The 21,570-nt window shown below is 44.1% G+C and overlaps 1 protein-coding gene and 1 pseudogene across 2 annotated transcripts; both read right to left on the bottom strand.

The window, feature by feature from the left end:
• Positions 1-1,960: 1,960 nt before the first annotated feature.
• On the bottom strand, positions 1,961-3,318 carry LOC308299872 (WD repeat-containing protein 44-like; annotated as a pseudogene). Its single transcript has 2 exons — positions 2,221-3,318; positions 1,961-2,043 (listed from the first exon to the last, which is right to left on the bottom strand). The product of its transcript is annotated as a WD repeat-containing protein 44-like (transcript).
• A 4,175-nt stretch (positions 3,319-7,493) lies between these two features.
• LOC308299871 (WD repeat-containing protein 44-like) lies at positions 7,494-20,019 on the bottom strand (the record flags this gene model as incomplete). The annotated part of the gene is made up of 4 exons (XM_080743653.1): positions 7,494-7,691; positions 17,377-17,438; positions 17,667-19,074; positions 19,411-20,019. The coding sequence occupies 4 exons, from the start codon at positions 20,017-20,019 to the stop codon at positions 7,494-7,496; spliced, it is 2,277 nt and encodes a 758-aa protein (XP_080599779.1).
• Positions 20,020-21,570: the final 1,551 nt, after the last annotated feature.

The raw sequence follows: 21,570 nt of genomic DNA, 5'->3' as shown, positions 1-21,570 counted from the left end.
CCCAAACTTTTTTGTCTCAGGGCACCCCATGAATATTATTGCAACCGTCAGGGAGCAGTTTACTATGAAAACCTCCACCGGCCGTCCGTCCGTCCGTCCGTCACACCTTTGTGACCATCAACAAACGTCACACCTTTGTTGATGTTTAAATCGAAGAGTCTTGGTCAAATACTTCTGTTGGTTTCTGCACTGATCATTTATACAATTCAGCTGTGTTTGCTCGTGTCATCATGATGAGGTCATAAATCAGCCATGCCCAAATATAGATTTTACGGGTTTACATGCTTACTCAGTTATTCGTTATGTGAAAGTCCTATGACGTCTATGATATCTGACATCATCATACATACATTCCCTTTTATGCCCATAAATGGAGATCCCCTCTGTAGAACCAGCCACTGACATCACTGTAATGTCAGGGGAACCCAATCCCTTTTATGCCCATATATGGAGATCCCTGTGATGCCAGGGGAACCAAATCCCTTTTATGCCCATATATGGAGATATGGAGATCCCCGTGTTGCCAGGGTAACCAAATCCATTTTATGCCCATATATGGAGATCCCTGTGATGCCAGGGGAACCAAATCCCTTTTACGCCCATATATGGAGATCCCTTATGTCATCAATATTAAGCCCATATCTGTGAATATCTTTGGGTACCAGATGTCTCCATATACTGTATGGTTAAATGGTCCGATATACATCACTGGCCAGAAGACCAAGAAATGGTGCAACCTCGCCCTTTGCTTTTCTCCCTATAGGCATCTTACTGGTAGGTAGTTTAATGAGGAATGCAGTATGGTGGTAGGTAGGTAGTTATGGCCTTTGATGTAAGATTTTCACTTTCTAGGATAACTATATTTGCTATTCCCAGATGATGCCCTTTTAGGGTACCCCTCATGCCCATATATGGAGATCCCCAGGCTTAACTAATTAACATAAGTTTTATGCCCATATATGGAGATCAGTGTCCCAATGTCATCAGATATATGGGCATAAATGGACACAGGCAAACTAGATGGGCTGTATGGATATCCAGATGTGTGATGTAAGTGTTTTATTCCAAATGTGGCACCCCACAGACATATTTCCAGAAACAAAATCCCTTTCATGCCCATATATGGAGATTTCATCAATCCCAGGCCCTGTAAAAAACATGGTTGCTATGGTATGAGCAATTTATGTCTCCATATATGGAGATTCAACTTCAATGAGTAACCATGGCAAACTGTCAACTGCCCGTATGTCTTGATAATTGGTAAAACAAACTTTTGGCCTATTTGTGGAGATAAGCGACCAACGGTCGCTTATCTCCCGATTAGGGAGTCTTACTGGTTTATTTTTCATCTGAGGCACCCCTACATTAAATCGTTGTTGTCGGGTGGAAACCCATATGTCCAAAACCTTCTCTTTTTGTTATTTTAACAACTATTTAAAATAGTGAAAACAGCCGATCTACAAGCACACAACGCCTCGCATCACGAGGCGTTGTGTGCTTGTAGATCTGCTATTTTCACTACTTGTGTGACACTTTTGTATGATGAAGTATCACGACTAGTGTTCGAACACTTTGAAGATATATTTTGCAATGTGACACTAAAAGGGCTCTGTATGTTCTCGTTGAGATTTAAATGCAATTTAGTCATTGCCAATTCCCCCTTGTGTACTACTGTATAGTGAGTGTCACTGCACTGTAAGGGTTGTAGATGACATGTGATCAATACTATGAGTTGCTAGTGCCGTGACAATGACACGACTGAACCGGTATAGGCCAGCCAGCCCAATTGTGCACTGACAACATGCTCTGGGATCTGGGTTTGAATCGAATCCCGGTCATATCACATGTCTGTCCTATAGGTTTACTGTTTTCCTATACCTTCTAAATAAAGATATATATATGTATTAAAAAAGACACCTGCAGTATCAGCTCAACAAATGCAGAAGATGGAGAGAGCCGATTAATCTAAAGCCCTGTGGTCTTTACGAAGGGTAAAGATGTCTCCACTCAGTGTTTGCAGCTCGTGAGCGCGTCGCTTTAACGCTGACCACAGAAAACATAAACCCCAAGGCACATCATTAGGAGCACTCCTCCTAGTACATCTTCGCCACCATAGAAATGCAAGGAAGAAAAGCGCTGGTAGCTCAAAAAATGCATTCTCTGGACACCACAGATAAGTTAGGAAGGTAGGTAGGTCCCCATACTCTACCTGGGAACTACCTTCCTGTGCTTCCATTTGACCACTTGAAGAGTCCTCCCCTCTTGTTCTGGCGCCTCTGTGTCTCTGCAGACCTGTGTCCGTTTTCAGTGCCATCTCCCTCCCCTTTACATTGATAAAAACCTTGATGGCGCCAGTGAAGTCGGCAGAGAGTAGAACCTCTGTGTGGTCCGCCTTTATGACCCCCGAGGGAATGGTTTCAGAGTTTTCGGAACCCATGCTCCTAGACTCATCTTCTGACTTCTCCGACTTGGTTTCCTGTGGAACAATGAGGCCAGGGTGTGGCGCAAAGATGGCCGACGTGACCACTGCATTGTGTGCTTTAAAACTTTCCCAGAAGTCATTGCGATCCCATCGCACGTAGGGGAATTTTCTTGAGTCATAATAAGTGTTCCAGACGTAAACAAATTTGTCCTCGGATCCGCTGACAATGAACGAGTAGTCGTGGCTAAAGCTGGCCTTGATTTGGCTCCTGCTGTTGGCGTAGCCCTTGTACTTCATCAACAGAGAGAGGTCCCGCAGGTCGTACAGGCGAATGCGCGAGTCATTGGACGTCACCAAAATCTTATTCTCTCCGGGGAGCGGCTCAATGCCAGTGATCTTATGGCCAACTGTATTTCTCCCCTTGGAAGACCTAACGAGAATCTGAGTGTGGTACTTGAGGTGCTCCGTGTCATAAAAGATACAGCGGCCATCGTAGGTGCCGACGATGGCGTATTTCCCGGTTTCACAGAAGCTGGCGGCGGTGATGAGCTGTGGCTTCGGGCCGTCCACCTCATTCCAGAGCACCAGCTTCTTGTCTATAATGTTCCAGAGGTGCAGCTTCCCGTCCAGAGAACCGCTCGGAAGGTGATGGCTGTGACAAAGTCAAAGTGCTGGAAGCAGCACAGACATTTGCTCCTGGATATGTGCCACAATCGAACCGTCTTATCCATGGAGGAGGAGAGCAGGAAAAAGTTCTCTGACCAGGACGGGTCCAGGAAGTCAGACATGTGGCCTTTGTACTTTGACCAGGACAGGTCCAAGAGTTCAGACGTGTGGCCTGAACTTGCAGAAGGGGACCTGGCAGAAGGGGGCGTTGGTGTCCTCTGCTTCGGCATGCTCTGGTGTACAGGCCGCAGTGTCCGAGTCAGATTTGGAGCAGCATGCGCTTTTAGGAGAGGGCAAAGGTGACACATAACCTTCTGCATTGTTTTGATTGATTGATTGAAGAATTTATTAGAAGTTTGCAATAGAAAAAAGTACAGTTTCATGACAGTACAAATCACTGGTACAAGGTCAACTAAAAGGAGATCCTAGAAAGCCGAGGCTTATTTCCACAGGAACCACACTTTAAGTATCTCATATAACATTGAAAGACAGACGGATAGAACATAGTACTTTATCTAGGATAATATCAGTTTCAAAAGCATAACATCAAATACAAAGGCAGAAAAAAGAAAAAAAGGGGGAGGGGGGGAGCATGGGGGCTTAATCTATTTACAAGTCACGGGTAGCAGCTGTCTGAAGGTGACTTTTCATACCGATTTTGAAGGAGGCTAGGGATTTGCTCTCCTTTAGGGCTTGAGGAAGGGCGTTCCACATGTTGATGGTGTAGCAGGAGAACGAGTTAGAGCCTTGTTTAGTGTTAAATCTACGTTGATGATGATTAGTGGAGCTGCCTCTGGTGTTGTGATCGTGAACATCCTTGACCTTTAAGAAGTAGTTTGTCAGGTACATGGGAATCTTGGAGGTGTAGTGTATCTTGTACACCAGGCCCATTGCAAGATGCTGTACTCTGTCAGCTACTTTGAGCCATCCCACGCTTTCGTTGTGATGATCGGTAAGGTGGGTCAGAGGAGGGAGACCAAGCACAACCCTAATTAGTTTGTTTTGGGCTGTTTGGAGCTTTAACTTTAAGGCAGCTGGGGCGTCGCGATACCAGACAAGGACTCCGTAATCAATGAGGGGCCCAATAAGAGCACCTCCTAGTGTCTTTCGGGATTTAATATTGATCAGCGGGGCAACCCTTTGCAAGAAGCGAATTCGTTGGTTGACTTTATTGATTACCTTGGTGGTCATTTTTTCACTGGATAGGTTAGCCTCCAGGATGCAACCCAGGTAGCAGATGTAGTTTTTTCTTTCTATCACAGTGTCACCTACTTTAATTGTGAAGTTCTCAACTAGGCTAAGTTTCTGACTAGATCCAAAGACGTAAGAGTGAGTAAGAGTGCATCCATCTCACTGCTGTGCTATCAAGACCAATAGCTTTGAGTTTTTCAATCAGAATAGAATGATCGACGGTGTCAAATGCCTTCTGGAGGTCCAGCATGACCATGCCTCAATATTTGCCATCGTGAATTTCACGTTTGATGTAATCATTCAAATAGATGAGGCATGTATCTGTGGAATGGGACTCTCTGAAGCCAGACTGGAACTCGTAGATCAGTTTATTCTCTTCAAGATATTTAGCCACCTGTTCATAGACAATTTTTTCCATTACCTTAGAAATGGAACTAAGGATTGAGATTGGCCTGTAGTTGCTAGGGTCGAGTTTACTGCCTTTTTTGTGCAGGGGGGTTACCTTAGCTAATTTGAAGTCCTGGGGGACATAACCCTGCATGATAGATAGATCAATAATATGGGTAATGATTGGGGCAATGGTGGCAGCTGAGTCTATGAGAAATTTGGGGGCGATTTTATCATGGCCAGTGGCCTTGAATTGAGGTAGGGTGCGCAGTTTTTTAAACACTTCATCAGTTGTCACCGTGGCAAGTTTAAAATTGTCTTTGCATACCCCAAGGTTCCTGTAGAATTTCAAGATGTGCCTAACACCAAACAGCCCAGATGGAGCGGGCAGTTTATTGACCAGATTTTTGGCCATGGAGGTGAAGTAGATGTTGAGATTTTTGGCTACATCAAGACTGTCAGTGAGGAGGGTTATGGGAGTTTGGATGGATATGTTGTTGGCTATGGATCTAAGTTTAGCACCACAGCCTAGCTGGGTTTTAAATAGCTTCCATAGGTCTCGTGGTTTGTGGATGTTTTCCTCAACTTTCTCATCCAAGTAGTGTTTTTTGGCAGAAAGGATTAAGGAGGTTGTCCGATTTCTCAGTTTATTAGCCTCTAAACTGACTATTTCTAATTTGGCTTCAAGGTGTTTATTGGGGCCTTTTTTGAGTTTGTGATTATATTTGCGCTTCTCAGAGTATTTTTTGTCTCTGAGTTTCATTGATTCACAGATTTCCGAATTCCACCATGGCTGTGAGCGGGCTTTAACCCTGACCCTACGCAAAGAAGCCACTTCGTCTAGGGTAGTGTTGAAAATGGATTTAAAGCCCAGCCAGGCTTCATCGACCTGAGTGCTAGCTAGTACTGGGGACCAGTCAGATTTCTCCAGTTTGTGATTAAAGGCTTCGCTAGAGTAGGTTTTGAGGTTTCTAGCTTCAACTGTTTTGTGGCCGTCAGCTTTGGACTTGTGTATTTTACGGGTGCAGTAAATGATATCATGGTCGCTTAGGCCACCACATTCAATAGTCCCACTCGCGGAGACTTTAGATTTGTCTGTGGTTACAATGAGATCTATGGTGGTTTGAGAATTATCTGTAACCCTAGTTGGCTTGGTGATGAGCTGAGTGAAACCCTGTTGATTACATAGCTTATTGAATTTTTTGAATAGAGGAGCTTCTTTACGAAGCATGTCTATGTTCCAATCTCCAATAATGTATTTTTCAACATTGTCCACAGGTGCAAGGCTCTCCTCCAGTAACTCACAGAAATCATTTTGGTCGGGCGGTCTATAGATGGCACCGATTAGTATGTTTTTAGCTTTCTTAAGAATCACTTCCACCCATACAGTTTCTAAAGAGCTGTGTTGTAGGTCAGGGCGGGGGATATACTTAATACTGTTATGAACATACATGCATACACCACCACCAAATCTCTTTCTATCATTTCTGATTACAGAGTAGTTGTCAATTTCGATCTGAGAGTCAGTGATAGAGGCATCAAGTTTAGTCTCTGAGAAGGTTAGAAAATGGACCTTACCTTCGAGAACCATATGCTTGATTTGTTCATATTTAGCAAACAAACTGTTAATGTTTAAGTGCATAATGTGAATTCCTCTTTTCACAAAGCGGCTGGCAAAATCCATGGCAAGGTCCATAGAAGTGGTGGCAAGGTCCATAGAAGTGGTGTTTGCATCGGCGTCGGTGGGGGAGGAGGGGGGGTTGGTTGTAGTCTCTGGTGGCTTCAGAGGGGGACAAAGGGACAAAGGGGTCTCCGTGTAAAGTTGGGGGATGGGGTGGTGGGGGGCCGTGGTCACCGATTTAACCCATGTTGTAAACAGCGCTCGGGCCTTCTCTGTTAACCAGCGTGGAGCAGAGTTAATGTAGACTCTGTTCTGGGGTGCTGGGTCCACGAGGGGGTCCGCCGGGTCCATGAAGGGGTCCGCCGGGTGCGTCTGCAGGTCGGGTGGGTCGGTGGGGCCGCCGGGGTCCGGTGTTGCGTGACTTGCGTCGATGATGCTGGTCTCGTGCTGAGCTAGTCATGCGGGGGCGATCGCCGAGGGTTCTCCGGGGGTCCGTGAGCCAGGGGGTCCTTCGACGATCCGTAAGTCCGCGGAGGCGACTGCCGTGTGATCGTCGGGGGTCGGCTGGTAAGGACAGCTGGAGTAGCCCGCTGTTGATCCTGCGGGATTCGCCCGTGACGAGCTAGCCAAGTTAGCAACATTAGCTTCGCTGATTACTGACAAAGGAGGGTTTGCCGTCGTCAAACCAACTGCAGTAGCGAGAGCAGCCAGTCTTCGGGTCATCTGTCGTGTAGCTACAGGCCCTGGATGTAATTCTACATCTCCTGATAGCAGCAGTAATAAGAAGATCAATGATCGACTCATACAACCATTCAGGGGTTTGTCTCTTTTGTTCCGGTTTGTAGCCAACAACAATTGAATAACAGAAGATCCAAAAGTCGGGTGCTTGGCTACCGTTTTTCCCATAAGGTAGAACTCACTGTGTTTTTCGTCCGTTACGTCCATTTCCCATAATTGTTTCTCGTATTCCAGTGGTGTTAGGATCTGTGGTGATTTATAGCATAAATCCGTGATCCAAAGTAGGAATAGTAGAAAGTGTGGGATGAACCAAGCCTTTGGTGTTTTGGTTCCGGAGCGTGAGCGAAAAACACGTCCTGCCATGGTGATGTCCGGAGAAGCATTGGCCTATAGCAGGAGTGTCCAAAGTGTGGCCCGGTGGTTCTTCATCCTCATGTTGTTGAAATAGTCAAAGGCATTCTTCAGGACCTAGATGCGTACCACTTTGTCTTGGCCAGCTGTCGCCAACAGCCTCCCACACGGAGAGAACTTCATAGTCCACACGGCCCCAACATGCTCTCCGCTCAGGTCCTGGATAACCTTGATCTGATCAAAGTCGAAGGGACCCTCAAAGCTGTGTGCTGCCTTGAACTTGACCAGCCCAGTGTATGGCTTTCCATCATCGTCCTGGTCAGTATAGAACACTTCGTCATGGACATACTTGGCCAGATGCCTGGCCCCTTTCACAGACTTCCCCAGTAACTGCTTCAGCTGCTGGCTTTTATAAGCTATTGCTTATATTTTTTGCACTGTTTATTTTATTATTATTTACTTTTTTTTTACTATATCTACTGCATAGTACTGTGTTCTATCCATCTGTCATTCAATGTTATATGAGATACTTCAATGGTTTCCTATGGAAATAAGCTTAGTCTTTTCTAGGATCTCCTTTTAGTTGACCTTGTACCAGTGAACTGTACCGTCATGAAACTGTACCTTTTTCTATGCAAACTTCTAATAAAGTCTTCAATCAATCAATCTATGGGTTAATTTCATTAAGTGTCCAGAGAAGCTTGGCCAATGTGAACCTGGGCATACAAACAGACACCAATTATTGACCAATTAGTCTAATGTTCCTTTCATGTCCATATATGGAGATATCTGGATATATCTGTCCTTGTCCCTTGTATGCCCATATATGGAGATATTTGTATCTATCAGTCCTTGTCCCTTTTATGCCCATATCTGGATCTATCAGTCCTTGTCCCTTGTATGCCCATATATGGAGATATCTGGATCTATCAGTCCTTGTCCCTTGTATGCCCATATATGGAGATATTTGTATCTATCAGTCCTTGTCCCCTTTATGCCCATATATGGAGATATCTGGATCTATCAGTCCTTGTCCCTTGTATGCCCATATATGGAGATATCTGGATCTATCAGTCCTTGTCCCTTTTATGCCCATATATGGAGATATCTCTATCTATCAGTCCTTGTCCCTTTTATGCCCATATATGGAGATATCTGTATCTATCAGGCCTTGTCCCTTTATGCCCATATATGGAGATATGAAGAATGAAAAAGTCCTGTTATTGACCCTCACTGCCCCAATAACTACCGGGCCATCTCAAACCTCCCATTTCGTACAAAAATCCTGCAACGAGTCCAAATCACTCCATACCTGGAAACAGATGACCTCTGAACACTTTCAATCCGTACCAAACACATCACAGAGACTGACAGTGTACCAAACACATCACAGAGACTGACAGTGGATGCAAACAAACTGTCTAAAACTCCACCCAATAACTCTGAAGTCTTCATCATTGGCCCAGACTCCACCAACTCCATGGCCCATACAGACTCCCTCAGGTCAGTTCACACCAAGCTGTGGCCTTCTCAGTGGCCCCGCCCCCTCACTGTGGAACAGGCACGTGCACACATCAAAGGAGGCTTGAGCCCCTCCCCTTTTATCCATCTGTAAAAAAGTGCCCTCTCCAGACCATGAATGCAGTTTTTACTATGGTGAAAGAAATGCAAATGCCCTCTTTCCATGCCATACCTGAAAGCAGTATTCAAGATTCCCTTGTCCAAACTCCCCTGAACTTGAATGCAGCATCTTATGTTGAAATCAAGAAATGTGCAAAAATCAAGCATGGGAAATAGAAGACCTCCAAGCTCACAACGTGTCCCACTTTCCCCCCTTGTGACACCCCTGAATGAGAGTGTAGAACATTTACAATAGATATACATGTTTTGCTCTCCAATGGTTCCTAAAGCACAAGATGCTGTGTAAAACAGCATTTGCACCAAGAATTGTGTATACTTAATGTGATATATTCAAGTTATGAGTAAAGGGGAATATTGTAGACCAGGGGTGGGCAACTTTGATGATGACGAGGGCCACTATATTTCCACCTTCACTCCAGATTTTGCTACGTCCTACTTTGTCATTCTAGTATCTCATGCAAAAGAAGCAAAAATAGCAGATCTACAAGCTCAAAACGCATCGCAGCGCGATGCGTTTTGAGCTTGTCGATCGGCTATTTTTGCTTCTTTTCAATTGGAATCCTGAATAATTCTTTTTGTATTTTTTTAATTGGAATCCCGAAATGTAACTTTTTGATTTAATTTCAAATGCATTTAGTTATATACTCATGTTAACTTTATGAACCTAAATAAAAATACATTGGACATAAAAATACATTTTAATACTACTATACTAGTCATTAAGCTACTAATATAGACTGATGGAATTAAAGCAGGTCATATTTGGAATTGTAACAGCTGAAATCAGTAATACTAGACCTTACCCGTTTGAAGATATGTGCTCCAATATATGTGCAGAGTGTGGGTTATGGAGAAAGTAACTGTAACTGGTGCGTGCGTGAGAATATGTGGGGGCATCATAATGTAAGGAGCAGCCCATGGAGGAGTGTATATTTTTTGATAGATACAAATAATGTAACAGCTAAATTAGGTGAATAGAAGTATGGGGATGTATGCGCTTGCTCTACATAATTTTGCCATACCCGTCGGAAGATAAGACACACATCAAATGCACCCGGTGCTTGAGTGACCCGTGCATGCAGGCAAACCACATATATAAGAGAGAGAGAGAGAGAGAGAGAGATAGAGAGAGAGAGAGAGAGAGACACTGCAACATTCCTAAGATTGGTGGGTGTGTGTGTGGGGCTACAGATCCCATGGCCTGGAGGAACGGACCGTAACCCTGACAACAGGGTGTAGTGTTGAACAGAAGTGGTAAAGAAACGCTAATAAATGGCTTGAATTTGGTTAAAATAGAAATCGGGCTCCGTCATCGTCTGTATAATGCTAATGGCCAATGCCATGTGAAATTTGGGATCAGTTGCTGAAGAGATAAAGGTGGAAATGCATTTGTGACCGACTGACTGACTGACTGACTGACCTCTCTCTAAAACTATAGTATAGATATCAGTATTCCAGTATTAACCTGCGGGCCGCATTAAGTGAAGGTGGGGGCCGCATGTGGCCCCTGGGCCGCCAGTTGCCCATGTATGTTGTAGACCTACACCAAAACATTGTGAATTACTAAAGCTAGGGTTGACCAGCCTCCGAGCAATGGCCAACAGACCATGTCATCACGCTCATGTCACTATGACTCAGACATAACCATATAAGGAGTTACTAAAGTAGCTACGCCTAAATATGTAATGTGTGGTCTGACCTCAATGTGTTGTCTTGTCATGGCATCAGACGTGAATAAATTAGTCAGTCCCATATATGGCCATACAAGGGCATATATTATGTTGTCTAACCTCAAAGTGTCTTCATGGCATCAGGCGCAAAATTAATGGCTTATATTCCACAAAAGGACATGCGAGATATGGAGGTATGGGCATATACTGATGACATCAGAGATCTCCATATATGGACATAAAAAATGCACAAGTCAGAATTCAAGAAGGGAACTTTCTATTAAACCCACTTATTACAAGTGTGCAAATGGAGTGTATAATGTGGTAAATGGTAAATGGTGCATTTATATAGCGCTTTTAATCCAAAGCGCTTTACATAGATTGTGCATTACATTCACCCATTCACACACACATTCATACACCAGTGGCGGAGGAAGCCATGCAAGGCACCAACCTACTCACCGGAGGCAATTAGGGGTTCAGAGTCTTGCCCAAGGACCCTTCGACATTAACTCAGGGGGAGCCCGGATTCGAACTGGGAACCCTTCGGGATTTATACCCTTCGTGCTCTAATACCAGTTTCTCTACCCCTGAGCTATGCCGCCCCTGTGCTTGGACATGTCCAATGTGCTTGGACATCCTCAGAAGCTCCCTCAAGACACCTACATCAGGGGTTCCCAAAGGTTTTTTCCATGAATATTATTTCTTTTTCATCCGAGGCACCCCTACATTAAATCGTCGTTGTCGGTTGGAAACCTTATACTGTATGTGGGTGGGTGACGTGACGTAACGTTTTCGCTGTCCTCGGTGTCAAACATGTATAAATAAAAAATATATTTGTCAAAAACCTTCTGAATATTGTGCAGGACATTAAGCTTTATGTGAACTTACTCAAGATTAAAACATTTCATTCCTCATTTCTTCTGAATTTTCAACCAAACATGGCAAAACTCATATGGTGTGACTGTCCTGACCTTGTTTCTCAAAGTGGGAACTTAAATAAAACTAAGAAAAAGAATTGCTAAAAATCATTTGAAAATGAATTTAGGCTAAAAAAAAATGTCTATTTGTGAGCCTATATCTTTTCAAAGTCAAAGCATAATGTTTTCAGTCATTTCTGATCAAAAACATTTTGTCCCCCAAACCAAAATCATTTGGTGTGACACTAGACAAATTAAACAGGCAATTATTTGGACACCTATTGGCTAGAGAGGTCCTTCTTCTGTAAGGCTATTCAGCACTCCCAGCACAACTGCAAGACAGGTGTCTGAGGTGAGTTATGATTTTAACATTTTCATGAAATGCCATCTTGTTGAAACTTTGACAAACTCACCACTTTGGATGTCTGTTGGTGTGACACCTTTTCATTAAAAAAAGCTTAAGTTATTTGAAGTTTTGGTCATATTTCCATGTAGATCTAGGTTGCTTCGTTATAGCTAGCATGCTGTTAGCATGCTAATGTGTACATAGTAGCCTCAAGGTAAACCTAAATGCAGAAAACGTAATATGGTGTGACACTTAATCATAATGGTGTGACATGTCTGCTTGTCACGCCATATGACTTGATTGTCACACCATATGATTTATACTGTATTTAACTACAGATATAACAATAAATAACAAAGTTCCACATTTGTTTTAAACATTTTTACATAAAATGTAATTTAGCTTCATTCAGTGATACTTCAAATTCATCAGACAGAGCAGAAACCCCTTCACAGAAACCTTAACATATTGTTTCAATCTAAACAATATTTTCTCTTTGTCTTCAACGTTTTCAGGCCGGGGACCCCCAAACTGATGGGGAGATGGAGCAGGGTCCCCCTACCACCTCGTAGGGTGGGGGAGTCGGGGCTACGACATATTTTTTATTTTAAACGTACAAGTTAAAGCGAGCAGGGTGGGCCGTAGCCTACCACTACCATTTCTATACTAGGCCTACTTATTAACTGAGAACCAATGTCAATAATATCAACAATCTGTCAATTGCATAGTAATCATGTACTCAAGCTATTCAAAATGGATAGAATCATGATTTATTTTTTTACATAAATGTGAAAAAAAAAAAAAAATCTTTTTTTTTTTCTTTTCTTAAACCAATAATTTCGCGGACCCCCTGCAGTACCTCCGCGGACCCCCTGGGGGTCGCGGACCCCCTGTTGAAGACCCCTGTCTTAAACTATACATTCCATTTTCTTTTGTCAGCTGGAAAGTGACAAGTGCTGAGAGAACGAGAAAGTACAGGGAGAAACTAAACAATGACCCAGCAAGGAGAGAGGAGCCAAAGGGGCGAGACTGCATTTTCTACGAAGAGCAGGAGGTTGTCTGTGGCATAGCAGAACCGCAACAAGGCAGCCGGTTTGCTACCCTCACCAAATACGACTGGCTGATGTACAATACAGTCTAAATGTATAATCTAATCTGATCTAATACTTTTGTACTTTCACTCACTGGACTGGACAGTGGACAGTGTTAAGGTAGGACCCGAGACAAAACTAGCGAAAATAGCTGATCTACAAGCTCTCAACACGTTGTGCTGCGAGAGCTTGTAGATCAGCTATTTTCGGAGTTGCGCAACCCAGCACTCTTTAGCTAGTGGAGATGTGGTGTAATGTCATGATTCCTAATTACATTTGTTCAACACAAAATGATGTGTTCAAGTTCAGGAGACTTCGGAAAAAAGCAATTTACCTGAATGCTGAGTTCTGTTTCCACTAATTGGTGTTAATAAAATGTTGCCTTGGCTCCAAGTGTGGCTATGCGCCTTATTGTCTCTTTAGGATCCTTCTGCCGTGGGCCGGCAGAAGACTTAGGTGTGCGTAGCATTCCTGTGCACATCCTCATCATCCATCGACTACTACAATTCTTTCTTATCCCATGTTAAAGCCCTACAATAATATCCTGTTCAGAAATATTAAGGCCATGTTATCCTGGGTAATTGTTTAATCAATCAGTAAAGTTCAGTACTCACTAATAGGTAGGTTAAAACACAGTTTGCTTTGACACATGAAGATATGATCATACGGTGTGACACTAAATCATTTGGTGTGACATTCCAAATAGTGAAAAATCATACCTTTATTAATGATTAAACCAATTAAAAAAATGTTTATGGATTACATAGAGAATAGTATCAGGAAGAGTCACAAATATTTGTGTAATTTTAGAGAAAGTTTTGACAGAATACATTTAAAATATGTTGTAAGATCATGAACATGGGCCTCACACAGAGTGTCGATTATGAAAAAAATATACAGATATAATTCATTTTCAAAAAACTATAGTGGATCACTGGTTAGTTATGATAAAGGACTTTGATAAAGTGAGTAACTTAAGAAAGATGTACTCCATTTTCATTTTATGAACAATTATTTTCATGTCACACCATATGACGATTTTAGGCACAAGTACAACAAACTGCTGAATAAAGTCTGATTCCAATAAAATATCTAAAAACAAAATGTATTTCCATAAGGTTGAGAGTGAGTAGAACAAAAGTAAATAACTTTTATGCCTGCAATTTAAAGTTTTTTTAAAAACACATTTTTTGGGGCGTCACGTCACTGACCCATGTCCAAAACCTTCTCTTTTTGTGTTATTTTAAAAACTATTTAAAATAGTGAAAATAGCCGATCTACAAGCACACAACGCCTCGCATTGCGAGGTGTTGTGTGTTTGTAGATCTGCTATTTTCACAACTTGTGTGACACTTTTGTATGATGAAGTAGGGCTTTTATTTTACCAAAAAACATACACATTTGAAACTTGGAGACACAAGGTTGTTTTGCCTGACAGTGACGATATTCATCATTTTCACTCCCAGCACCTTATAGTTATAGCATATTTTAGCGATTATGTTGTGAGGAAAACATTTAGATAACAGCTATTTGACATTAATTTTGGTTAGAAATAACTTACGTTTAAAATGATACTAAATATTTTTTTAAGTGTCCAAATAAATTCCAAATATTATCAAATTATCTCGCAGCGCCCCTGGTCTGCCATCGCGGCACCCCAGTGTGCCCCGTCACCCACTTTGAAAACCCCTGACCTACATGTTTGCATAAGGAGAATCTCTCTGAGGCAGCGAGTGAAGTTACTGTATAGCACTTTTCCAGGAAGACAACAAATTTACCAACTGTTGGATGCACAACGTGTCATTGAGCTAGAGATGCCCGGATGCCATTATCAGGGGCGTCACAAGGGGGCTGAGTTACTAGGGCCCAAGGTGGAGGGGCCCTAGTATGTTATATTTCTATTGAAAAAAAGAAATAGCAGATCTACTATTGTAGATGTGCTATTTTTGAAAAGTCCTGAAAATGTGTGCAAATCTTTGAATATATGTATTTATTAAGCAAACATTTGTAAAACTTTTGCTTTGGTCTGTGACCAAATACAAATCATTTTGGGGGTCCTTCACATGAAAAGGTTTGAGCACCACTGACATCTATACTATAATTTTGCGAATGTCTGAGTGAGTGTCTGTCTGTCTGTCTGTCTGTCTGAGTGAGTGTCTGTCTGTCTGTCTGTCTGTCTGAAACAGCGTTTCTCCTCAGTGGCTGGAGCAATTGATCTGAAATCGCATCACCATTAGCATATGAACACACCTGACAGAACTGTGAAGCCCGTTTGTCACTTTCACAAATCGTATGCTGTAGATTAGCATTTTAATGGTGTATCTACTATCTATTCTGCATCTAGCATGAGGCATATCTATTCTGCATCTAGCATGAGGCAACATATGTAACCAGCTCTGTGTGTGTGTGTGTGTGTGTGTGTGTGTGTGTGTGTGTGTGTGTGTGTGTGTGTGTGTGTGTGTGTGTGTGTGTGTGTGTGTGTGTGTGTGCGCAGGCAGGCAGGCGGGTCGGGTGTGTGTGCAGGCGGGCGGGCGGGCGGGCGGGGGCGGGTGGGGTTGGGGGGGGTGGTGGTGGGGTGGAACACAGTATCTCTGTAGCCATTAAACAAAACGGGTATTTTCTTACATTGATGCTCCTACATTATTATCATGCAAGCACCAGTTAAAGTTACTTTCCATCCCTCATCCCTCATCCCACATCCCATAACCCACACACTGCACATCATTTCGGAGCTCATATCTTTGAACGGGTAAGGGCTAGTAGAAACAAAAATAGCAAATCTACAAGCTCGCAGCGCGGCACTCGGTGCTGCGCTGTGAGCTTGAATATCTCCTATTTTTCAATAGTTTAAGCACAAAATAATGCGTAATAATGCGTTCCCAGTCTTGATGGGTTAAAAACCCCCATGAAGATCATTCATGGGAGGCCCGCAGTGAATCCTTGTACCCAGGGCCCAGAATTTGGTGCGACACCCCTGGCCATTATTGATGTGATTGGGGTATGGAGGAGAGCTGATCGAGGCAGAGACTAGTGGTTTGAGACACGGGTTCACTTTGCTGGCAAAGTGTTTTGTAAACCTTTTGAGTGATGTTATCAGGGTTGTATTAGGCTGGATATCTCATTGTTTGTTTTCCATCAAAGTGAACCTGTGTTTTGTAAAGGTTTTGAGTGATCTTATCCGGGTTGTAAGGCTGAAATGCATGGACTTTGTAACATCCAGTTTAATGTCCAATTATACACGTTTGGTCATGCTACGCTTGTAGGGGTGTAACGATACATATAATAGCGATACGATACGCATCACGATACATGGTTGACGATACATGGACGATATTGGTTCATTCGTGGCGATACGATTTGATTCAATGATTTAAAATCAATACTATTTAGCAAAGAAATTAAATCTGTGGTACGATATTTAGAAGTTTCTATATTGTTACACCCCTATTCACTTGACATCACAATATATGATTCGTTGTTAACCTTTTTCTGATCTCTGACTGGACAATATAACGTCAAATTAGACAGGAGTGACATCACAAGTAATCCATGCAATACATACAAGACATTCCTTGTGACTTGCATCACCCCACCACACTTGAATTGCATCTTTCTAGCATTGCTACACTATATAGTGTTCGAACACTTTGAAAATATATTTTGCAATGTGGCTCTAAAAGGGCTCTGTATGTTCTCGTTGAGATTTAAATGCAATTTAGTCATTGCCAATTCCCCCTTGTGTACTACTGTATAGTGAGTGTCACTGCACTGTAAGGGTTGTAGATGACATGTGATCAATCACTATGAGTTGATAGTGCCGTGACAATGACACAACTGAATTGGTACAGGCCAGCCAGCCCAATTGTGCACTGACAACATGCTCTGGGATCTGGGTTTGAATCGAATCCCGGTCATATCACATGTCTCCCCTCTCTCTGTCCTATAGGTTTCCTGTTTTCCTACACACTCTAAATAAAGAAATATATATGTATTAAAAAAGACACACCTACAGTATCAGCTCAACAAATGCAGAAGATGGAGAGAGCAGATTAATCTAAAGCCCTGTGGTCTTTACGAAGGGTTTGGACAGGATGTCGGCCACTCCTTGTTTTCGGTCTTTCTCTGTCTTTCTCCTCGTTAGCAGAGTCTTAAGCCTCGAACAGAGTCGCTTCCACCGCGGTGTAGTCTTTTTGAGCGTTAACGTTGTAGTTTTATGATTCAAAAAGACTACACCGCACTACCCGACTCTGTTCGAGGCTTAAGGGCCATGCCCACAGAAAGTGTTTTTTTCAACAGAGCGCTTTAGTCGGGATGTCATGTCCAAAGCACTACGTATGCATTGAGCAAGATGTCTCCGCTCAGTGTTTGCAGCTCGTGGGCGCTTCGCTTTAACGCTGACCACAGAAAACATAAACCCCAAGGCACATCATTAGGAGCACTCCTCCTAGTTCATCTTCGCCACCATAGAAATGCAAGGACGAAAAGCGCTGGTAGCTCAAAAAATGCATTCTCTGGACACCACAGATAAGTTAGGAAGGTAGGTCCCCATTCTCTACCTGGGAACTACCTTCCTGTGCTTCCATTTGAACCACTTGAAGAGTCCTCCCCTCTTGTTCTGGCACCTCTGTGTCTCTGCGGACCTGTGTCCGTTTTCAGTGCCATCTCCCTCCCCTTTACATTGATAAAAACCTTGATGGCGCCAGTGAAGTCGGCAGAGAGTAGAACCTCTGTGTGGTCCGCCTTTATGACCCCTGAGGGAATGGTTTCAGAGTTTTCGGAACCCATGCTCCTAGACTCAGCTTCTGACTTCTCCGACTTGGTTTCCTGTGGAACAATGAGGCCAGGGTGTGGCGCAAAGATAGCTGACGTGACCACTGCATTGTGTGCTTTAAAACTTTCCCAGAAGTCATTGCGATCCCGTCGCACAGAGGGGAATTTGCTTGAGTCATGATAAGTGTTCCATACGTAAACAAATTTGTCCTCGGATCCGCTGACAATGAACGAGTAGTCGTGGCTAAAGGTGGCCTTGATTTGGCTCCTGCTGTTGGCGTAGCCCTTGTACTTCATCAACAGAGAGAGGTCCCGCAGGTCGTACAGGCGAATGCGCGAGTCGTTAGACGTCACCAAAATCTTATTCTCTCCGGGGAGAGGCTCAATTCCAGTGATCTTATGGCCAACTGTATTTCTCCCCTTCGAAGACCTAACGAGAATCTGAGTGTGGTACTTGAGGTGCTCCGTGTCATAAAAGATACAGCGGCCATCGTAGGTGCCGACGATGGCGTATTTCCCGGTTTCACAGAAGCTGGCGGCGGTGATGAGCTGTGGCTTCGGGCCGTCCACCTCATTCCAGAGCACCAGCTTCTTGTCTATAATGTTCCAGAGGTGCAGCTTCCCGTCCAGAGAACCGCTCAGGAAGAACCAGTTCTTCCTGGGATGGAAGGTGATGGCTGTGACAAAGTCAAAGTGCTGGAAGCAGCACAGACATTTGCTCCTGGATATGTGCCACAATCGAACCGTCTTATCCATGGAGGAGGAGAGCAGGAAAAAGTTCTCTGACCAGGACGGGTCCAGGAAGTCAGACATGTGGCCTTTGTACTTTGACCAGGACAGGTCCAGGAGTTCAGACGTGTGACCTTTGAACTTGCAGAAGGGGACCTGGCAGAAGGGGGCGTTGGTGTCCTCTGCTTCTGCATGCTCTGGTGTACAGGCCGCAGTGTCCGAGTCAGATTTGGAGCAGCATGCACTTTTAGGAGAGGGCGAAGGTGACACATAACCTTCTGCGTTTTTCTTCATCCTCATATTGTTGAAATAGTCAAAGGCATTCTTCAGGACCCAGATGCGTACCACTTTGTCTTGGCCGGCTGTCGCCAACAGCCTCCCACACGGAGAGAACTTCATAGTCCACACGGCCCCAACGTGCTCTCCGCTCAGGTCCTGGATAACCTTGATCTGATCAAAGTCGAAGGGACCCTCAAAGCTGTGCGCTGCCTTGAACTTGACCGGTCCAGTGTATGGCTTTCCCTCATCGTCCTGGTCAGTATAGAACACTTCGTCATGGACATACTTGGCCAGATGCCTGGCCCCTTTCACAGACTTCCCCAGTAAATGCTTCAGCTGCTGGCTTTTCTGTTTGAGTTCGACTTCATCCGTGTCTGCCTGCGGCGCTTCTGCCCCGTCATCATCATCATCATCTGATTGTTGCTGTTGGGTTGATTGGGCTGGATCTTTGTGAACACTCCTCACCTTACTGGCGACCTTCTCTCCGAACTTCTCAATCATATGCTTGGATTTCTTAACAGACTTCCCCATGAACTCCTTCAGCTGGTCTGTTCTCTGTTTCAGTTTCCCTCCATCTGCGTTTGTCACTGGAGCTTCTGCTTTATCATCATCATCATCATCTGATTGTTGTTGTTGGGTTGATTGGGCCGTATCATCTTGGACACTCTTCACTTTTTTGATGGCCTTCTCTCCATACTTCTCAGCCAGATGCTTGGCCTTCTTTGCAGACTTCCCAATCAGCTTCTTCAGGTGGATCGTCTTCTGTTTCAGTGTTCCTCTATCCGCTGCCTTGTCGTCATCTAACTGGTCCATATCGTTGTGTACTCCCGTGGTGTACTCCTTGGTCCTGGTCATGATGTGCCGGGTGAGCGGGTAGACTCCCGGCGGAAGATTCTGAACTGCCTGGATCAGTGGGAGCTCCTCTCCAATGTCCAGATTCTTGATCATCACATTGGACAGAATCTCCTCGTCCGTCTGCTCTCTGACAGCATCGGAGCACGGAAGGTGAGGGCCCAGCATGTCAGCGCCGCTGGGATATGAAGCCTGCTCCTCATTGTTCTGTGCCATAACCACCTTGTCCCCGTTGATGGCATTGGCGAGATCCAGCGAGTGCTGGAGATACTCTGTGCTGCTGCTGCTGCTGCTACTAACAGTACCCGTGGAGGACAGCAGGCCAGGCGGCTCCGGTGACTCCATGTCAGCGTTTCCGGACGCAGTCCTTTGTTCGCCCTCATCAGTGCTCCCTCCGATGAGACCTTCAGTCCGAATGTGTTCTGGGAATAATACAGGATCTATTTGTCCGGAATAGCGGTTTGTCATCATCACATTGTATCAGTGCAGCTTAGCTTGTCTTCAATGAGCCTGGGAGACGGTAATTATGAGGGTTTTATGCGTGATGCGTCATGTGACGCGATGCCCGGGGCCCCATATAAGGGATGGCACTACATGGCAGTATTCCAGATGTACGATAATTATCATATTTTTGTTCTATAATTTTACCCTCTGTATGTATAAATGCCCAAATGTACATACAATACCTTCAAAAAAGTGTACGTGAACTTATTGTTCACTGGCTGCTGATTAGGGATCCAATTTGGCACATTTTCAGAATAAGTCAGTAAATCAGTAAATCAGTAATCAGTAAATCAGTAAATCTAACCCCAGATGAGGCATTAACAATTTTGCTGCCATTTTAAACATAGCTGTATTAAGCAGCTGCCAAATTGTCCTTACCTTTTAACGTGGGCACGCGCACGCATCGTGCACGATCTGTGCGCGACTCATCTAGTAGACGTGTAGACTCGGTGACAGCTTTCGAATAAAAAAAAACCCCCCATTGAAATAGACATATCCGTTGCGAGACTGTATCCATGCTTATCCGCCAGTGTTTACATGAAAAAAAACATTGGAGGCAGCCAGCTGTGCGCTATGGTAACACGTGGGCACGTTCGCGCACATAGCAGACGATATGTGCGCGGATCATATGCCAGGCGGGTAGAGGAATCAAACAGCTACAAAATAAAACAAAACGCGTGGAAAACAGACCATTCTATGGCCCTGCAGTCAGCTCACTTGTTTACAATGAAAAGCTATGCGAACGGAGCTGCGATTGGACGTCAGACCGGATATGGAAACTTAGATCCGGTCCAAACGGGAAATACGACAAGGATACAGTTAGGGGGCGGGCCTAAAGTCTCCGAAGCGGCTATATACAGCGACCATACTTTTAATCGTTTCATAATGATTAAAGCTGATTAAATCTTCGGGCTCCTCGGGCATCGCAGAGAGGTACAGCAGGAAATCTTCGGTTTCGACGGGGATCACAGGAAATGAGTTAAAAAGACATGTAAAGGTCATGTATTTCTAATCCTAGTTTTAGGCTTTCATTTGTGTAAGGTCGAGGAAGTTGCCTGCTTCCACGCAGCATGTACTCTGATCAAACGTGGACAGTTACTGTTGGCAGATGGGCGGACCCGGAGAATCTCTGCGGGAGTCTCCGGCCAATAGCATGTGTTCTCCTCCCCCCACCCCCCTCTGCTCCTCTGCTCAGCGCAGAGAACGCTGCAGCGTCACGTTAACAAATTTGATGCGACGCCCCTCTGCATTCTGATTGGTTAGGGAAATTCTACACTTCCTCCAACAGTGATTTGGACGCGATCGCCCAGGCTTATTTTTCTTCCGATCGCCAAAATAAGCCTGGGTTTCCGAGGCTACGCAGCATGTGATGCATGTGATGAGTCTCAAACA

This window comes from Nannobrachium achirus, assembly GCF_963921795.1.
Source record: "Nannobrachium achirus genome assembly, chromosome: 15".
NCBI classification, from domain to species: domain Eukaryota; kingdom Metazoa; phylum Chordata; class Actinopteri; order Myctophiformes; family Myctophidae; genus Nannobrachium; species Nannobrachium achirus.
This window is presented reverse-complemented; position numbering and strand designations above follow the sequence as displayed.